Here is a 22,416-nt window from a genome sequence, read left to right on the forward strand (position 1 = left end):
GTAAAGTGACCATTCATATGTTTCAAACTGAAACAGCTCTAATAATAGGGACCATTCACACTAGCCAGATATTATCACCGTTGTTAGCCGGAAAAATGATAATTATTTAACCTTTGGCCACTCAATTTCATTTTTCAAATCATTCGAGAGGTTCTGAGAAACTAGAAAATCGTTTGACACGTAATGGTTTCGGAAAAACGATTTCCTATTTTCATATGAAGTTGGATTTCAGTTTTTTTTATTTCCTCCCTTTTTTTTCATCGGTTAAAAAAATACTACCTACGAATGAAATTTACAAAATTTAAAAAACCACCGACAAATGCAGTTTTTTCCTTGTATCTCTCTCCAAATTGAATTGATTTTCTTAAAACATAGCTTAGAATATTGAATTACATTTCAAACAAAAAAAAAATCAAAAGCGGTTCATCTGAGATAACGATGCCACAGACAAATAGGCTAAAAAATGAAACCCATTTTAATATACATATTATGACAAAAAGTTTGGCAACCCTCAAATTACTTTCAAACGGTTCAGGATAAAAGTTTTAACGACAATATTACTCACGCAGTCCCCTTTGGGGAGGAGCGAAGCAAAGTACGTTTTTTTTTTTTAAATTAAACTGGGGGGGGGGTCGAGTGACAGCTCATTTGAAGGGTTTTTCCAGGAGGAATACAATGAATTTTTATAAAATTAAGACTTCTTATTAATTAATTACGTTACGACTTTTTTTGCGGACACTTTAAAAGTGCATAGTCTACACCACAAAGGGTTTGGAGTAAATAAGTAACGTGAAAATGACGAGTCATAAAGTTCTTGCCTTTGCTATGATAACCACATAAATACACATCAGTTGGAATGTTTTGGGCGTTGGATATTTTGATTAATCATAATATTAAATAAAACACATTTTACAACGATTTTGTACAATTTTATTATAAAAAACGCCAGGAAATTGTGCATAAACTATAAATAAAATATTATAAATGAAAACAATACAATGGGAAATTTGCACAATTGTTTTTTTTTTTTTTTAATAAATATGACTATTTGATGGTACTCAGAGATGAAAAATGAAACAGTTTTTGAGATTATAATCTACTTACTTCTCTATTATGAGACGGGATATAAAACTTATAAATAAATCTATAAAATTTTTAATTTTCTTAAACTCTTTTCTTTTATATTTTTGGACGATGCAACTTCCCTACTGTTAATACGTTCTAAATGTCATGGTATGTATAATTATAAATTAGCTACTTCAATAATTTATTTTTTTAACAAACAAAAATTCAATGAATCACAATCACAATATATTAACTTGTCTTGCCGCATAAATTACGGTAAATTCAAGGGTTACAGAATCTTGTCTTGCTTACCCTCTTCAAGATAGAGACGTGCGAAAAAATGTCCAAAATAAACAGCTCTATACCGGCTGAATAAAAGAGAGTCCAAAAGTAAAAGTCACTTTCTGATTTAAAAAGTTAATCACTTTTTTATTTGTACATTTAAAAAAAAATTTTATTTTGTTACAGATTTTAAACTTGGAAGATTAACGTCCAGTATGGAAAAATACACCTTTACTGACTGAGCATACAAAAATGATCACATCATATAATTTTCGAAAATGATCGGTCTATTATCTACAAAACTTTGCCCAACAAGCTTGAATGTTTTTGATCGAACATTTAGAACAAGATTACATATTATTTTTAGAAAACAGCCAGTCATTATTTTCCGCTCAATGTGAATACAAGAGTTCATTGGAGTTAATTTATTTAAAATTGGTAAAATTGGTCTTGGTCAAATTTTCTCATATTGCGGAACATTGTAGACCTTGGAACCTTGATCAAAAGTCTCAATGACCACTATGATACAAATGAAAACATATTCATACTTTTGATCAAGATGCTAAGATCTACAAAGCTTCACACTATGAGCTTTGACTGAGACAAAATTTCTGCAATTGCGAAGTCTTTTGAGCGATATGAGAAGTTTAAATATTTGAGATTTTTGAGCAGACGTCCTACTTATTGTGCAAAGCATTTTGCAGATTATATTGACCGTCCTTTTCCAAAAATAATGGGACCTTTTTTGTACACTATGTAATGGGTTCAAAAATATTCATAAATAAAAAAGTTATTACCTTTGTAAATAAGAAAAAAAAGTTTGGTCCACCCTGTAGAATAGCTATCGACGATTATTTAATTTTAATATGTTTACTTCAGATTGATTGTTAAAATTAAACCTGGTGTTTAGTAGAATTACAAAAAATATTAGTATTTTTACTTAAAAAAGTTGTGCGCAAGAACTTCCAATACTTGAAATTCAAAAAAATTACTGAAGTAATATAATTACTGAATATTAGTATTTTTACTTAAAAAAGTTGTGCGCAAGAACTTCCAATACTTGAAATTCAAAAAAATTACTGAAGTTTAAAAAAATACTTACAAATGAAGAAACCATTAGTAAAATTTTTCAAATTTATGGACAACCACATCGTGATTGATTATACCTAATATTTGATCCTGATTACACAATAATAAAATGTGTATTACATTAATGATAAAATTCTCATTAATTAGGTATTGTATCATTTCATTAAACATATACAAAATAACACTTGTATTAACTTATACAGAGAGGTCCATATAAAACGGTACAAATTTTTAACAGAGTAAAAAATGTTACAAAGATGAGTTTTGTATGTAAATAAAAATTACATGAATCTGAGGAAACGAATAAATATCTTTACCAAATTACGTTACCAAATATCTTTACTTATATGGCAAAAAAATTCCTTCAACACTTGCAAAAAATGTATGAAACGAAAGTTATTAATTTTCCAAATATATTATAAGATCGAAATAAATAAATAATTTAACTAAACATAATAAGATCCACATTAAAATTTGAATTATTAAAATATTGGAAAACGTATTTATATATAACAATTTTTTCTCTCCAAAAGCGTGATAAAATCCTCGATACCATTTAATATTGACTTTTCTGTATATATTTTTGCTATTTAGATCAATACATAAAAATTTTACTATATTTTTTAATATATAAATTTTTTTTCACCTTATCACGTCTACAATAAATTTTAATAGCGAAATTTTAATTTATCGAATTATGTTAAACAGCGATCCAAAACTGATCAATATAAAAAACTAGAACAAATAGAACAACTATACATAATGATCTCACACGGCAATAAAAAAACAATTAATATACGATTATATTCTTGGCTTGAATGATTTCAATTCATGCCTTGAAACTCCTTTTTATAATACCTATTACTAAAGCTTAATTTTCGAGCGTGGTATAACGATAGCAAAGTATACTTACGAATGTAATACCGCGATTTTTGTCATGTTTAAAGCTCTAATAAATTTATAAAACACCTTCGTCGTTTAAGTAATATTTATTGATGTATGATTACAGGCTGATTTTTTCAAAACTTTCCACTTTTAAAAACTTAAAATCATTTCGTTTTATTTCGAAAATGGGATGGAAAATCAAAAACGCAAAAACACGCATCAGCTCATTTTTAAGGGGAATGAAAATACAGTATTTAGATCTTATATCTATAGCGAAACAACGTCCTTAAAAATAAATTTCTTTATTAATAAATATCTTGAGTCATTTTAATTAATTTTTTAATGATGCTTGCTATTGTTTTGGTTTTTCGTTTTTCTCGAATAAAACTTTCGAAGTAGGTTTACAAAAATAATGTGAATAACTCTTATAAAGGTAAGGTTACCTGATGAGCTATCCAATTCGACTACTGCCTCCTGTATTGACACTTGTATTTATGTTAACGATGAAATTGTAAGAAAAAGAAAGTTCAAGTTCAAAAGTTCCTTTGCTCGATTAATATTAGTAAAACTTGACCCATGCATGCATTCTTATTAAGATACTCTATATTACATAACCAAGAGTGAACATAATCGTATACAACACTACAAGATTATTATTTAAAATCTATTTGCTGTTTTTGAAACAGAAATATATTTCTCACTAAATTTTCCCCTCTTAATTGCGTTTTTAAAGCATTCAAATTTATACATGTATATTTTAATCTTAATATTGTGTTTAAATTTGTCCAAACCGCGTATTAAACGTATTAAAAAGTACATTTGTAGCTACAAAAAAACCATGTAATTTTAAGATAAGCCTTCCAGAAACTACTTCCAAGGATTCTAATTACAAATTTCGAGAAAACGATAACAGTTTCTTACCAAGAGTATCTTTATGGAAGAACATAATTTACTGAATGTAAAACCAATCTTTCGATCTTTTACATGTTTACATCCATGGGCGTAGAAATAAGGCAGATTTGAAATCTCAAAATCCCATTTTCTACGTCAATCCATCGAAAATACACTTGATTTTAATGTGAGTCTTCTTGTTCTATGAAAAAATGTCAACAGACCCAATTTTATCAAAATGTTCGCCTAGCTTCCAGAGAAGCCACTTTTTTGAGATATATCTGTTAGAACGTTGTACAAACCTTTTAGAGCACCCTATATATTACTAATTCGCGATAAACCACTGCAGGATAATTTTTTTTTTATTGTATAAAAAAAAGTTGAATCAGTTGACGGACCAACGAGAGCAAGAGCAGAAGAGATTCAAATAGTCAGTTTCTATATAACGTAAGTGTGAGTTTTTAGCTCCTATAGTACTAAGATGGACATTTGAGGGGAGGGGGGCTGATGCCCTCTCTCGGTACGTCCATAAATACTGAGCTGAATTATTGATAGATTTTGTTTTTTAAATTTTGTACACAACAATAAGATTTAATATACATATTATACAGGATTTCCCACCATAGCTAGTCTAAGGTTTTTTTTAAGGAGGAGTCATAACTTTTTTTTTCAATAGTAAATTTATGCAATGATTTTATTGACAACAAAATAATGAGATTGTAATAATGAAACATGATTTTTGTTTTTTACACATTCCAATGTAAATATATTATTAAAAATATAGTTTTATGGAATTATGGTTTTATGGACTCCTCCTTAAAAAACGTCTTAGATTAGCTATGGTGAAAAACGTTGCATATTGTGAAGGGAAAAAACAATCTTACACTGGACACATAAAGCTAATTGTAATACTTTTAAATAATTAACTAAATTTAAAAATTTTTAATTTTTTTTTTCTTAATGTTTGCATTACGCTATTACGGTTCGAAATTCTTAATTAATCGCAATAAAAAATTAAAATTATTACAAATCTTAATCCTAATTAATTAACACTTTTATAAAAATTAACATAATTATTAAATTTGTACATTTAAATATTAATTTTAGGAGAGTAGTATCAGTTATTCTTTATGAAAGAAAGCGTTTGAAAAACAACTATACTAAAAGTAACAACGAAGCTCAAAATGAGGCTTTTATGTCCATCTTTACGACGTTGTAATGTTATACAGCGGGTCTTTTTGCCGAAATTGTCAATCGAAATTGATATCAGAAGAAAGATAATTTAATTAAGAAAATAATGGTATAGGCTTCCCTGCAAAAAATCGTTATGAAATTAAAATTAATTTTATTAAAAATAGCCATGAATACTTTTCGATTGACAATTTTTAAGATATTTAAATTTTGTTTTGCTTGTTTGTTGCATACTTTTGAAGACTTTAATTAATCATAAAAATATTTAACAAAAAAGGACACATAGAAACATAATTGTTAGAAATTTATTTATTTTATTGAAAAAAATGTTTCAACAAGAGTTATTTATTTATATTTTCAAAAAAATTTATCTTACTAAACCTTTAATCTGCTTCTCACGGTTTAAAAGATAAGTCTCAATGGACCGATTTTGCTCATTCACGGATTCAAAAGCGCTTCTTAGGTCAAGAATACACCATAAAAATATCAGCTCGGTATCTCTTTTTTGTTTTTGCCTTATAGTGTTTACGTATCGACAGACAGACGGACAAACAAGCAGGTGAATTGATAAATTATAATGGATTAATTAGATGATTTTATAAACACCCATACCAAAATTTTGTTTCAGCCATCAATATTTTTAAAAGATGCAAACTTTAGACTAAATTGAATATGCTCCTGATATATTATTTGTATGTAGGGCATAACAATGATTTTCCGTCTATAATAAATTATTTTTCCATACATGAGATTAAAATTTTCAAATTTCATAAATTTTTCTTTTCATTTTTCTCTCTGCAAATCAGTATTTAAATGTACAAACACAACTGCCTTAGAGTGATGCCACGAAAAAGAGACATATTTACGGTTACTGTCTTTTTTTACCTCCTCGTGACGTAAACACTTATGTAGTCTATTTTTGAATATTACAGAAAATAAAAAAATAAAATAAATTTGTGATGTTTTTGATTTAATAAAATCCAAAAATTTAATAAACAATATGAAATTTCATCAGTGGAAATTTATTTATTCAATTCGAAATTGAGAAATTATATAATATTCGTCATCAAAAATTTTTAAAATATTAAGTAACCAAATGCACCTGCGACATTTAAAGAAGACAATGCAATTTTCAATGTCGATAAGTGTCTTTGACTATAGCTAGGTAAACCCCAGCCTAAAAAGTTTAGCTGTTTACATATACTCAAATAGTTTTTGAACTGTTTGGTTTATCTGTAATAGTACTGCTAGAAGGAGGACAAACTGTTCGAAGATTGTTAAACATAGATAAATATAATGATCAATTTAAAATTTAAAAGAGTGTACCTCTGCTGCTTGAAGAATATACATATAAGTTGTTTTATGGAATTTGTTTCTTATTACACTCAGAAATTCATATTGAATATTAATTTTTTCTATTCTACTTGATAAATATTTAAAAAGAATACAACATGAAATGGGTGTTTTGAAAAAACAGATTTATTCATTTTACATTTAAAATCATTTATTGCAGAGAATCAGTCTAAAAATGAGTGAGCTTCAAAATAAATAAATAAATAAATAAAAAATTTTAATATTGAAATTTTCAACCTAATTTTTACATGAATAAATTTTTCTTTAATAATACACATTCTAATAATCTTTGTACTTGAATTTATGCAGCTCAATAATTGAAATCTTAATACTAAAATAATGCTTATTTTAAATACTGACTTAGAAATGGAATTTTTAATAAAAATCCAATGTGAAAACTCCAACAATTAAAATATTAAAATTAGTACTGAAAAATTAGTACATTAATTGATAAGACAATCTCCTAGATTAGCCTTTATTTAATCAAAGAAAAGGATTTGTCCTAAATCTAGTTTATGTTTTTAGGTACTATCATCGAATTATCGAAATCGCTTAAAAAAAAAATTGCATAGATAAATTTAACATAACATTAATAATATCTGAGTTCGGTCCCATTGTTACATAGTTAAACGTGCGTTTAATGCACTTTGTTATGTGAACTGCTCTATTTAACAAAATTTATTAACATTTTAATACATAATATAAAAAAACAATATTCATTAATCTAGATTTCGTGTGTCTGTGGGCAAAAGAACAAATTAACTGACATAATATATTGAAATTTTAACGGTTATTAATTGGATTCGCTAAATAATGTCGTTTTTGAAAAAACTTTTTTTTTTTAAGAAAAAGCGTGGTATGATTATATATTTCAGAAAGCAAACCATTTTCTTTATATTTTATGTAGAGGAATCCTTCAATAAGGTTATCTTTGAGTATTCGAAAGATCAATAGCCTAATTTAAAATAAATGAATGGGGTCATCATATGACTTCCTTGAACGCAAAACTAAAAATGATAGAATTAGAGAGATAGACTGCGGAGTAGACTTAAAAAAATAATGATTAAAAAATAAGTTTAATATAGACCACATATCGAGGTTTGCGTTAAATCATAGTTCGCAGAATTTTTAATAGTAGGTCCAGATTGCCCCCAACAAACTTCATTAAAGTTTCCCCCTTCATATTCCCATTTCGACAGGGTGAAACTCAGAAAAATGATAATAATAATTAATTTTCAAGCTTCCCAAAAACACAAAATTAAATTTTTGAATGCTCCCCCTTACACAAAATTTAAGAGATTAGTCCACGAACTGTAACCTAAGCCCACTTTTAGTTCACTTTTATTAGACTAAAAGTAATAATATTTTATAGATTTAACAACATAATTTTATCTAAAATTACGTATTTGCTTCTAATAAAATATGCTAATTACCAAAAAACGACGGAAACCAGTGCGGACTATGCAAAAAAATATACTTCTGAGCGAAAATCGGACCCGCGATCTCTGATATTTTGAATTGATGCTCTTCAAAATTCCATCTTAATTACAAAACAATGTAATAACTAAGTATAGACACATATATTAACATCATCTGATGGTTTTGAATTATAGAGCTGGTATGAAATGCCAGATAACGTTAGTTCGATTTTTGATCACATTTATATTTCTTTTTATCACACATTGTATGGAGAATGTTACAATCGTTGAAATATAATACTTAAATGGTAAAATAAGTAAACGCTAGTCACTTCCGTTAGTAAAACATAACCTTATAGGAAACTTTACTAACAATGAATGGATAGACGACGTAAAGTTCACAAAATAATTAAAATACTAAAAATAACTTTCACTAAAGTGAAAATCAAACACGATTTGTAAATTTTTAAGAATATATACAATACTTAGTATTTTTAAGGTAGTTCACTCGTTATAGTCAAGTCCATAAAAACATTCTCTTATATTCGAGTAATATTTGTAACAACAATGTATAATAATACATTGTATCTATATATACAATCAATATAGACATACAACTGCAAATATATAAGTTGTTTTTTGCTAATCTTTTCAACAAACCGGGTAAGAACCATTTTCTTTCTACATTTATTTATGCATATTTTGATTGTTAATATCTCATTCCACAAATGGTGAAAAAATGTCCTTTTATTTTATTACATACAGAATACTTTTATTAATCTTATATTTCAATTTGATTGAATTTATAAGAAAACGCATGTCACCAGAGAACTACCTTAATTAGTTTCAGTTAATTAATTCAATTAACTGAAATATAAAAATTAATTTCTGAATAGGGCATATTTACCATATTACTATATACTACAGGTACTTTTTCACAAATAAAGTTATAAATTCTTTAAAAATTCAATAGACCTTTTTCACATTTTTTTTTCTTTTTTTTTAAATGAAAGTAAATGTCTTGATAAATGGGCTAATTTTTTTCCCCGATTTTTTTGAAACCATATGACCGAGAAAACAGACAATGAAAATCATTAAAATTCAAATTGGCGAAAACGATCCAGAAACACATGATGTTACACGAAGGTTGGTTTGACGTCTTTTAAAGTTGATAATAGTGATATATTAATACAACTGTTGACACTGTTTTATTGGCATTGCTTGTCGGATTGACATCACAGATCACGTGTGCGGTGAAGCAAAAAAAAAATCGTTTCCAAATATTTCAAATATTGTGACTTTTTAACAATTTTTTTCATAGCGTTTTTATTGTTAAAAATGCGTAATTTTTGAGTTACAGGCTCTACCCGACCTATATTTTCATACAAAAATTATCAAAAAGCATTTCTGTTTTTTATGAAAAAGGTCTATTACTCAACTGTTCATAAAACACTGTCAATCACGAATAACATCACAAATACAAGGTGTTAAGAAAACATAGCGGACAATGCATTATCGGATTCAATTTATAATAATTGTAAGTTGAAAATGTATGCTTTTCCCGATTTCGTATTTTTTTAACTACAATTTTTTATGGAATTTGACTTTGAATGTTTTAAACAATCGCCATTTTGAAAATATTATGAATTTTGAAAAAGTTATTTTAATTTTTTTAATATTATTGAAATATATTGTATTTAAACAAGTGGCGGATTATATGGCTACATCAAGCCAAAGTCGAAAAAAGTGTACAATACGGTACTACAGAGCCCGTTGAGTATTTTTGTAACAACTGGGAATAATGAGCAAAGGTTTTATCAAAGCTCAATGTGAACTTGAGGTGAAAATGAAAACGGTGGCAAAATTATTAAGATCATAAGAACAGACCTTTTGAAATATTAGTGACATAACGTAATGTGGAAAAAACAGGGGTGCTTATCGCGAACAGTGATGTTACACAGAGTTATTTTTTCATGCAGTATGAACATAATACGAAAGTTTTAAACTTAATTTTCGGAGGTTAACTTGGTTGTGACCACGGATCGGTAATTTTACCAACTAGAACCGATTCTCCGAGAAACAGTTTTAATACTCTTAATACTGCATGAAAAAAAAAATGTAAATACGTACGCGCAAGTTTCTGGATTTGTAGTTCAATTGTTTTTTTTAATTTAAATAATATTTTCTTCATTGCACTCACAATGTGCTTAAAATTCATTTCTGATCACATAAATATTCCTAAATCCGTTACAATTCAGAAAGTTCAATGAGACATCCTTAGTAATTATTACCTTAAATAAAAATGTCAATATTTTGAATTAATTTTAATTTTATACATGAAGTAGATTTTCCAAAAAACATTACGGGCAATATAAAATAAAATTCTAAGCGGAAAAGCGTAATTATCAACGTATCTTCCAAGTGATTCTAATTATCGCTGTTGATTAGAGATTTTACAAAATGAAAAATAGGTGAACATATATTTTACTCTTTCAAACATTCAAAAAGTAGCTTGCAGGAGAATTATTAATTAATTTTTTAACGTAAACTCCTCACAAATTTTAAAGGCTAAAATTGAGTTTGTTGTCAAAAATAAACTACATAAACAGGAACACCCGTGTGTTCCGGAAAATATATTCAATAACCATCATGAAAAGTTATCTATTTTTTTTTCTTTAAATACCTACAAACTGTCTTTTTTTATGAGCTCGTAAACATGGTAAATAATTAATTTTAACCTGCAGTTTCAACAGGTACCCCATATTTTTCTAGTTCTTTTAATGGTGGTAACGGTCGTTTTTTCCATGTTTTACGTTGTTTTAATGCCACTGATTGACTTTGTATAGTTTCTAATAGTTTTATATACGGATATAAACGTTGCTCGACCCATTCAGCAATTGTATAAATATCAAAAACATCATTCATAGTATCATGAGCGTTACGTGCTAAAGATGAAATTGTATGATAAACACGTGGATATTCAGACATTAATTCATCTACACGTAATGGTAAAGTGTAGTTATATTTTACATTATAACTAGTCATCCAGCCTAAAAAAATTAATTAATTTTATTATTTATTTGCGAAATTAATAAACCTTATTAAATACAAATAAAATTTAAACAATTGAAAATCATGATATCCTAATCCTGATTCTCATTCCTGATATATTATAAATGTAAAATTTTGTAAGGATGTGTTTGGATGTATTCATCTAATTATATCTGCAATTTATCTACAAACATACAATTATCGCATACAAGATACAATTTATCGCCATCTGTTCTGATATACTCAATGAGTTATGACTATTTAACGTTAAAAAAAGAAAATTTAACTGTACATATATTTTAGGTGTGTAAAACAACCCTTACCCCTATTTAGAGTGCTATGAAAGAGGGGTAAGTGAGAGAAAGATATGTGAAGGATTTTATAACAAAAATAAATATAAAATTTACCTTTTTGTTTTGTAATACTATTTACAAATTCATTAATTTCAGTTTCAGCTGCATCTAAACGATATGTTAATTTAAAAAAAGGACTGCCAGGGAACATACATCGTGAAAATTTATCCCATAGATACGGATCAGTATCTAATGATATAAATGGTCGATTTGTAGATGCACTTTGATACTGAAAGAAATATGAATATTGAATTAATAATATAAATAATTATACTACAAAAAGCTCGGACACATTATATATATTATATACAAACTAGAAATAAAGGAACAGAAGCCAACAGTTAAACATTCCCGGGTACAAACTTTTTATAACAATATTTTTGAACTGAAAACTTCTTTAGGCGCGTTGAGCACTTTTTGGTTGAACAAAAATCATGGAACTTGCCTCATCGTCATGCTCCATACATACCACATTGAAAAAAAAAAACTACGGTTCTCGCCAGATCACTGAAGTTAAGCAAAATTGAGCATATTTATTTCCAGAATGGGTGACCCCTTGAAAGCATTGTGTGTTTTATGAACGACCATCAATAGTATAAATCTAGAAACTGTTGTTTTTATAATGCCCGTCGGGTTAATATTATTTTTATTTTCAAAAATCTTGTGAAGAGATTTTGTTAAAGTATCAGAAAAAGAGTAAGAATATGCACATGTTACCAAAAAAAATGTATATAATAAATACCTGAGGACAACTTAAAGAAGAAAGCAATGGAGCTCTTAACGATTGATTAAAATAACCATTAGACACAGCAATCAAGCTTAAAGCTAAAGATGGAAGAGCTGCTGGTAATAATTCACAAAGTACTGCAAAATGATCGTATCTCTGCCAACCAGTTAAAACAATTCCTTCGAAACCATTTTTAAAATTACTTGATTGATCTTCCATAATTTCGAGCCAACGTAAATTATTTGTTAAATGACGTTTTGCATTCGGAATAAACAATGTTTCACCAAATGCTCCTTTAAATGCACTAGCTGCCCACACAGTTGGAAATATAGCAGCATATTTTTCCCATACCTTTAAAAAAAATATTTTTTTAAGATTTTTAAATTGTACCTACTTTCAAATAGATTTTTATGATCCATGAAACTTTTGTTTGAAACACTTTTCGAAATCGTTAATTTTGTGATACAGTATATGAAGATAGCGATATATACAGGGCGTTCTGTTATTGACTGCAGATCGTCATCCTGCAGAATAAACTCATAACGACGAAGGAAAAAGTTATTTTCCACTTTTAGATCTGAAGCCTACTTTGCGAGATAATTAAAAAAATAAATTAATATACCTTTATCGAATCAATGTTCAATAAAATTTTGAATGAAACCAATAAAACACTACTTAAATAGAGGATGTGTTTTATCATAGTGGAAGGCGTCTCTAAATGCAAAATTATTACAAAAAAATTCTATTTGGCTACTTATGTTATTATAAAAACCAACCCATTAAAACCTACACTGCTTTTCTTGTTTCTGTAAATTAAGTGTTGTACGCAACCTATCGTGCGATAACGGACCAGTCCGTTTTGCTAAATTTATGCTTAGATACATATACTTCGAGACAAACCAAAGTATGTATGTTGTGTGTTGACGTTGTAAAGTGAGACAATGTTTAAGATTTTGTGTTCTGTATTACACAATTTATATCCCCTAACTCGGACCTGTTATAATATACAATTTGATACCTCCCACATCTAATTGTATTGATGAATCATATTTTCTTTATAAATAATAACAAAATATTTTTTTTAGTATTCCCTACCCAATGCAATCAATTTACATATGATAGTCCCCTCTATATTCTAAATTGACACCTACTAATTTAATGAATTTGATAGGTCTGTGAATTCATAAATCTTTCTATTTTCCCATAGTCACATCTTCCGCATCAGGCCTCCAATGGAAATTTGGTATAGAGCTTTTCCATTTGTCTTGACAAGTTTAATTTAGTGGTACAATTTTTTTACCAATAACAGAACACCCTGTATATAGGATTGATGTGCAAATTGCGTTTCAGTCGAATCAAAGATTCGGAAAAAGAAAGAGACTTACTAGCATCAGTCTCCATAGTTAATAACCAAATCGCGTATGATAGTTTATTCATAGAGATATCGTAGAGCTGCAAAGTCGTCGCCCAAACGGTTGGTCGCAGAAGAGAGGTATTAGATCTTATGCGTGCTATAACCATAATAGTATAAACAAAACATGTGTTGTCGCCCCCGCGCTTGATTTTAGTTGCAATAATTATTGGCAGTGAGATAGAGAGGTAAAAACTTCTATCAATTCTTCCTCTTTCTCTGCGGTTAATAATTCACTTATTACGTTTCCTATGTCTTTCCAGCTCTATGGTATTATTATCTCTATGAGTTTATCACATAAACATATTGAAATTAAATAGAAAAATTTTGGGAGCCGACTTACTTGAATTTGAACAAAATGATAAATTTGTTCAACATAAACCCAAACCATGGGTTGTACTAATTCCCCAATTTTCATTTCATCTAAAGTACGTTCTGGTATATGTCGTAACATATCATCCCAAATAATAATCTTTAAATGTGGCCATTGTTCATTTACAATACTGACAACATTTTTGATATGTTGTAAAAACAAGGTTTCTCGTATAATTTCACGGCATTTCTCACATTCACCCATTTGAAAAACTTCATCACATCCCACATGTAAATATTGAACATTCGGATGTAATGCCATCACTTGTGTAATCATTTCGCGTATTAAGTCTAACGATTGATTTCGACTCGGACACAATGCTTGTGGACTTTCTGGAATTTCTCTTAATGGAATAAATTTTTTATGTTTCAATATAAATTCTACATGACCGAAAGTTTGCACTAATGGTATCACGTCTAGTTTGGATTCTTTAGCCGCGTCTAATATCTCTTGTACTTCTTTTTTCGTATACGCATTTCCAGCTGCGATATCACTTAATGATCCCGAAAATGGAAACATATCTTCGTACTCAATTAAAATACCTAAAAGAGTATTGGAAAAGTAGAAAATTAGTCAACTATTTGTATATGATTTTTGAAAAAATGTTAAACTCGATGTGGTCTTAATTAAAATAAAAACCATTAAAATGATTTTGAGTTTCTCTATTATATTTAAACGATAAATAAATGACTGAAGAGGTTGATATTGATAACTGGGAGTTTTAACTCGCCTACTGGCGATAATAATTAGTACTTATTAAAGGAGAAAGTGGATTCGTTATCAGTAATTCCAATTTAGTCTACCAGATAGCAATGCTTATACTTACCATTTTTAAAGGCCAATGAAAATATTCAAATTAAAATTAGATAAATCTCGCCAAATTCTCTCGAGAAGTACATTGCAGGTTATAATTAAATAAAACAAGCGAAAATAAATAATTGATTGGTTTAACTGTTTAAATACTCTATATAGACAGGGTTGAATATTAGTGCTTGCATTATATTTGGGACTAAATATAATATACTCTGATATATTTCATATATAGGGTATACAAATGTAAACAAACATTACGTTGGAAACTCGAAATGATATCGTGAGTATTCAAGAAAGCTTAGTCTTGCGCCGGAAAGCATTGGACAAAAATTGAGCGAAGTGTTAGCTACTAGCTACTAAGCTAAAAAATTAAAATTAATTAAAGCACATCTCGTTTAACATTTTTCAAAGCATAGTAAAATATCTTAAATTACCTGTTGCACCCATATTTTTAATTAATGGGAATATTCGTTTTAAATAACTGACTTTCGGTGGTGCACCTTTTAAATCAAAATGTACTAACCGTTTATTTGGTATGTAAGGTTTTGATATTTTTCGATCACCACCATTTTCAATACGATTGATAAATTTTTTTTCATCGTTTATATGTAACATACGATTATATGCGATTGCATCGCGTGTAGGTTGTTCGAGTTTAGCGATTGTTGCATCGTCAATAAATTGATTTGTATCTTGTTGTAATATTTTTTCATTATTATTATTATTATTAAATAATTTTAAACTTTCTATAAATTTAACATTATTCTTATTATTATCTAAACTATTATCACCATTAAAAACTAATGATTTCATTTCGGTTTTTGTAATTCGATTTGATTTATTATCTGTATTTCCTAATAATCGACCGGAACGATTGTATTCTAAACTGATTGCTAATAATATTAATAATGCTATTATAAGTAGAATTGTTGTTTTTCGTCGCCATACTGATTGTAGTATTTTGTATGCGTACGTGTAGACCATTTTAAAATAAATATATTCGATGGCCTATAAAATAAAAATATTTGTTTGTTATTATCATAATGAGTAACACGAAAACATGCAGAGTGGAAAAATAAAGATTATGATTTGAATCCTTATAAGTTTTTAACTTATTCAATGTTTTGAAAGTCAAGGGAGAATAGTGGGAGTGAAATAATTCGGTTTTCAGACTTCTAGAATAAGATTTATAAGCTTATGGAGGATTCTGATTTCTGATTTAAGAAACACTTGGTTTTTATGAGCCATGTAATATAGGGTGATTCTTATCAAAAACCAAGTATTTCTTGAAATCTTCAAAAATCATAATTCTTGTTTTTATCGAGAATTGTTCAGCCATTAGAAAAAGGAAAGATGCGTGGTTTGTTGAAATACATTTCTTAACCTAAAGCATTTATTTTGCAGTTATCATTATAGCATTTGTCATAATCGCGGACTCCAGTAAAACGAATATTCGTGGAAGATTGTTTTGTTCGAAGTTTTGTTTAAGTGACTTCGTTACAGCGAGAGTTTCACCGGAGAAAATCAACCACACGAGATACAATCTTATCTCGGGTTAATAGTCTTCGTTAACAGAAAGTTCAATATACTGTGATCACGTGAAAGTCCCTTACGATTCTTCGCCTCTTAAATTATTCAAGTCAAACAGATAACTTTTCTTAATTTTAGACACCCTTTCAAAGCAAAGCTCTTATGAAAACTTAATTCAGTACTTAATTTTTGTGAAATTTTAGATCTAGTTCGGCTTTAAAAAATGGTCTGATGCCTAGATTATTTGTTTAGTTCAGCAGCGGTTTTATATACACATGTAAAATTGGCTTAAGACTTTAGGCACGAAAAATTTGTTCAGCTAAATGGAGTTAAAACTAAAAAATCCATGGAGTAGTTTGAAACTTGCTTAACAAATTGTTGCAACAAAAAAAAGTCTTCAAAACGACAACACATCCTAATAAAAGTCAAGCGGTAGCTTTAAATAATAATAATTCCTATATTCTGAAGTGTTAGCTTCAAGTTATTTCTCAAGTACAGAACTTTAAAAATATTCAGTTTTCATTTTAATAACTCTTATTACAGAGTTAACATTTTTCAGTCAATTTTTCAACTTAATTCTACTACTTAAAGGTATTCAAAAATGTAGAATCGCACTTCGCTTTAATTGAGTTAAACACTTTTGTGATTTATTTTAAATATTCCTTAACCAAGTATCAGATAAAATTTGAGCACTCATAGTTTTCGCTAAGCAATAATTTATGAATAATTCCGCTGATATTTTTTATTATAAACATTGGTACAAAATTATCTAGAATTCACTTTCACTAAATAATAATGACCTGATTAACAATAAAATTAAATATTTATAAAATACATATACTAAATAAGTTGATTTAATTAAATTCAACTTATTCTAATAATTGATTATTAAAAATTAATTGTAAAAATATCATAATTATTTAATTTGTTTCAATAATGTAAGCTTTTAGCTTTTGTTTTTATAATATAAATGATTGTGTGTGTATAAACAAATTTTTGTATGTTAATTTATAACGCACCTAATAACAAAAATTGAATGTTTATTGTTGATTTAAAAAAATTTTTAATCACATCTTTATAAACATTTATTTTAGATAATAAAAAACTTTTTTTTATAATAATGTTAATTATGTATTATAAAAATTGACAGTTTGTACCCTCTTATATAGTAGGGAATTTGTTATTTGAACTGTTTAAGGTTAATATGAAAAAGATTTTATTAAACGTGCTTCCATACATGTAAAAATATAATTATAAAAAGCTTTATTTAAACCGATTCCACATTATTAGGGCTTTACTCATTGCTACTAAAAATTTTCCGCATTATATTGACAGTATTTTCATAAAACTGAAAAAATTTTATCTATATAATAATTGCTCACATTTTATATACTGGAGTAAATCTAAGCAAAAAAAGGCTGTTATATGGATTAAAAGTTCGAGCAGCGAAACTTTGGGGTTTTTCTTTTCACATCAAAATAAGTATTTTTTAAAATTTTTTACTTTCCCGGAGTGGTGCAACATGTTTAAAAAACAAAATGGCGTCAAAAATGGAATTTTTTTCAGAAATTTTATCATTTTTATTTTATATTCGCAAAAGGGGACATCGGTGGATATCCAAATTTGGTAGGTTTGTAGTCAATGTTAAGAACTACTCCTCATATTTTTTTGGGGTTGTTTCGTCCCTTCCCCTCCCAGTTATATATATATGTATACATACATATGGTAAAACAGTTCTTTTGACTGTAACTTGAAAAATATTTGATTGATTTTAATGAAACTAATATCAATAGTAGGTTTCATTACTTACAACTTTCGGTTAAAATTTTAGCGAAATCCGTTACATAGTTTGGCCAAAATTTCCAATTTAGTAAATTGTTTAAAATGGCTGCCATTTTATGCCATTTTGTCCTACGAGGTTAAATTTTTTTTTAAATTGTAGCATTTTTTATTATCTTTCGATTTTATAATAAGTGGCTTACCTGTAAAATGACTCCTTGATCCATATTTTTGCGAAAAACGGAAAATTTAACACTTTCTGGAAATAATTGTTTGGGGGGTGTATGGACTGGCTTTGGGGGGTGTTTTTTGCTTTGGCTTCAGAAAACTATTTTTAAAAGAGGTCTATATGGTTTAAAGCAAAATTTTTAAGTTTTAACCCTCGCGCTGTTAGGGGGAAGGGGTGTATGGAATAAATGTATCTTAAAAGATTTTAAAAAGAGGTCAAAATAGTTTAAAATGCTAAAGTAACCCAAAACTTTAGATGTTTTTATTAATATAGCCCTTTTTACAACATCCACCCCTATCCGTCCCGCTTTCATATTTTTGCAAATTCAAAATTTTTAATAAACGTATAAAGGGGTTTTTGGGGTCGCTGATCTCGAATTTTGCACTAGATTATCAAGAAAAAATAGTAATATTTTTAGGGGGTGTACTTATTTGGGCCAAAAATTCGAGATCAGCGACCCCAAAAACCCCTTTATACGTCATAAAAATTTTGAATTTGCAAAAATATGAAAGCGGGACGGATAGGGGTGGATGTTGTAAAAAGGGCTATATTAATAAAAACATCTAAAGTTTTGGGTTACTTTAGCATTTTAAACTATTTTGACCTCTTTTTAAAATCTTTTAAGATACATTTATTCCACACACCCCTTCCCCCTAACAGCGCGAGGGTTAAAACTTAAAAATTTTGCTTTAAACCATATAGACCTCTTTTAAAAATAGTTTTCTGAAGCCAAAGCAAAAAACACCCCCCAAAGCCAGTCCATACACCCCCCAAACAATTATTTCCAGAAAGTGTTAAATTTTCCGTTTTTCGCAAAAATATGGATCAAGGAGTCATTTTACAGGTAAGCCACTTATTATAAAATCGAAAGATAATAAAAAATGCTACAATTTAGAAAAAAATTTAACCTCGTAGGACAAAATGGCATAAAATGGCAGCCATTTTAAACAATTTACTAAATTGGAAATTTTGGCCAAACTATGTAACGGATTTCGCTAAAATTTTAACCGAAAGTTGTAAGTAATGAAACCTACTATTGATATTAGTTTCATTAAAATCAATCAAATATTTTTCAAGTTACAGTCAAAAGAACTGTTTTACCATATGTATGTATACATATATATATAACTGGGAGGGGAAGGGACGAAACAACCCCAAAAAAATATGAGGAGTAGTTCTTAACATTGACTACAAACCTACCAAATCTGGATATCCACCGATGTCCCCTTTTGCGAATATAAAATAAAAATGATAAAATTTCTGAAAAAAATTCCATTTTTGACGCCATTTTGTTTTTTAAACATGTTGCACCACTCCGGGAAAGTAAAAAATTTTAAAAAATACTTATTTTGATGTGAAAAGAAAAACCCCAAAGTTTCGCTGCTCGAACTTTTAATCCATACACAAGGCGTAATTTCACTCTACTAATATATAAGTTAGCATCTTCTACATAATAATGTAAATATTGACTCTATGTAGGGCTTCCATCTCTCCGACATATTCCTCTCTTTAAGGCACATTCCCGGTTTCCGAACATGATTTTGAATTCTTCGGATTTAAGCGAAAAATATAATTTTTCTTTCCTAAAAACTAAGTGTAGGTATAACTTTTTATTGATTCAATTTTTAAATTAAAAAAAAAAAAAAATTAGCAATCAACAAAGCATTTTCTGAAAATTATTAAAGCCTTAGTATGGAATTATCTACAGTTTCTTCCATTTTTAAGTAAATACCTAATTTAAGATGTTGTTATATCGAGGTTCAAAGATTGTTTAAGAATTTGGATAGACATAAATATTTAAGTTTTAACATTGTCTTTTAGCCTTGTAAAAGACCACTATTGCGTATCTTCAAACATTAGATTTTGTTATAATCGAGGTTCAAAGATTGTTTAAGAATTTGGATAGCAAGACCACATTATAGAATTATTAGGAAACGGCAAATTTTACGAAGAAAAGATACAAAAAATTGATAACACCTTCGAATTATATATTTTTTGAAAATCTCAAAATTTTAATGGAAGAAGAGAGAGGCTTAAAATTTTTTCGTAAGAACAAAAGTGAAAACCTAAAATTTCTGGTCCTAAAATTTTTTTAAATCGGAGAAACCGGAATTTTATGAATGATTATACCATGCATAATCATATCGTAATAAAAATTATCAATTGCATGGAGTGCCCCGTAACGATCGCATTAGGTCGAACAGATTCTGTATGTAGTTGAATATCATTGTTGATTGTTTTGAATCTTTGAAACTCTCAGGATACCAAAAGCTCAATTTGTAATTAGTGGAGTAAATGAAGGTATTCGAGTAACGAGTAACGCAATAATACGACAGTAACGTTCAAACAGGTACTGATTATTTTAGTAACGAATACATACGGGTACTCAATTTCTCGTAATTTTTACAATACTATTCTCTATATGATCCAATAATATAGATAATATAGAGTTGAATCAAATGACCTTACTAAAGTGACTCTATGTATTATTACATTTAATGTAAACACAGGACAAAAGATACAAATCCTATAGACATAGAGAATAGATTGTAAGAGTTCTTTTAGATACATATTCTTTAGTTCTATTATAAGGAGCAGTTTGTTACTGCGGCTGTGACTGTATTGTGTATATTGGTGATAGTAGAATCGGCGCATGAAGATATGAAGGTTATAGCAAGGTTATAGGTTAAGTTATTTATATAATCTCTTTCACTTTGTTTATATCTCTTTAGTCTTTATTATAGTGAAATAACGACAATTTGCGGATGTGATTAACATAGTTAATCATAGATAAAATATAGCAGTGGGAACAGTTAATATGCTTGCTTATACACATAAAATGATTAAATAATTTGTTTAAACATTTATCAATAATTCAGTTTTATATACTACAATCGATTTTAAATACATTATATTAAATAAAAAAATTAAATCAATTTTTTAATATCTCATCGCTTTAAATTTTACATGTTCACTACACACATACATTATACCATATATTTAAAATAGTATTTTAAATATATGTATAAAATATTAAAACTAAAATCAAGGCGGTACTCGGCAGTGTTATAAACAGAGAATATATCGGTAAAGTTAATATCGGTATATATATATCGGTACGGTTAATGATATAGTCTCTGGTTATAAATAATTTTATACAGGTACGTGATTTTTAAAAAAGTCTACGGCCTTATATTTTGGTAACGAAATCAAAAATTGTGAAACCATGTATCGTTTTATATTTAGGGGGAATAAAAATAGGCTGAGGCTATTCGTACACAGCGTGTATCCTGCGCGTAAGTAATATCTATTAATATTATATTATTAATCGTAGTCAATGTCTAAATATATTCGTTTCCTGTAATAGTGTCTCATTTTTGAACGCAAGGGCTAAAAACTTCAGAACCCAACCAACTCCTCTATAGGGGACAAACTCGAACCCAAGCAACTCGTAATTACAACAAGACAGATTATTATTTCAGTAACTAATGCCAATTTAATAATTTTAGTATTATAATCAAAGAGATTCTAATAAATATAGTAACATTTGATTATGTCAAAGATGGTATACAAAAAATGTCTAAATTGGAACTACTAAAAAAGCGATCCACTACCTGTTTAATAGTACAAATTTTTATCGCCAGTTGGCGGGATTTATCTTATTTGAATTTGAATATTTTTATTGGCCTTAAAAATGTTAAGTAAATGGTAACTACTGAATTCGAGTCTTCTGATTTTAATTAGTACGAATTATTATCTCCAGTTGGCGAGTTGCAACTCCCAGTTCATCAATTGTAAACAGTTTTTTTCATCGATAATATAATATAATTATTTATTTATTGACATGAAAAATATAAATTACGATTGATAAAATAATAATAATAGATGTAGAAAGCTCAAAGATCAGATGATATTGGATACACGCAGCAAACACTATCCTGCGTGTATCCAATATCAACTGATTTTTAAGCTTTCT

At 28.2% G+C, this 22,416-nt stretch overlaps 1 protein-coding gene across 1 annotated transcript; it reads right to left on the reverse strand.

Moving 5' to 3' along the window:
- Window positions 1-7,365: 7,365 nt before the first annotated feature.
- LOC123290750 (hexosaminidase D) lies at window positions 7,366-15,551 on the reverse strand. Its single transcript, XM_044871048.1, has 6 exons — window positions 15,337-15,551; window positions 14,060-14,631; window positions 12,321-12,656; window positions 11,633-11,807; window positions 10,858-11,224; window positions 7,366-7,495 (listed from the first exon to the last, which is right to left on the reverse strand). The coding sequence occupies exons 1-5, from the start codon at window positions 15,515-15,517 to the stop codon at window positions 10,908-10,910; spliced, it is 1,581 nt and encodes a 526-aa protein (XP_044726983.1). The 5' UTR covers window positions 15,518-15,551; the 3' UTR covers window positions 7,366-7,495; window positions 10,858-10,907.
- Between the last annotated feature and the right edge of the window lie 6,865 nt (window positions 15,552-22,416).

Source organism: Chrysoperla carnea, chromosome 1, assembly GCF_905475395.1.
Source record: "Chrysoperla carnea chromosome 1, inChrCarn1.1, whole genome shotgun sequence".
Taxonomy (NCBI): domain Eukaryota; kingdom Metazoa; phylum Arthropoda; class Insecta; order Neuroptera; family Chrysopidae; genus Chrysoperla; species Chrysoperla carnea.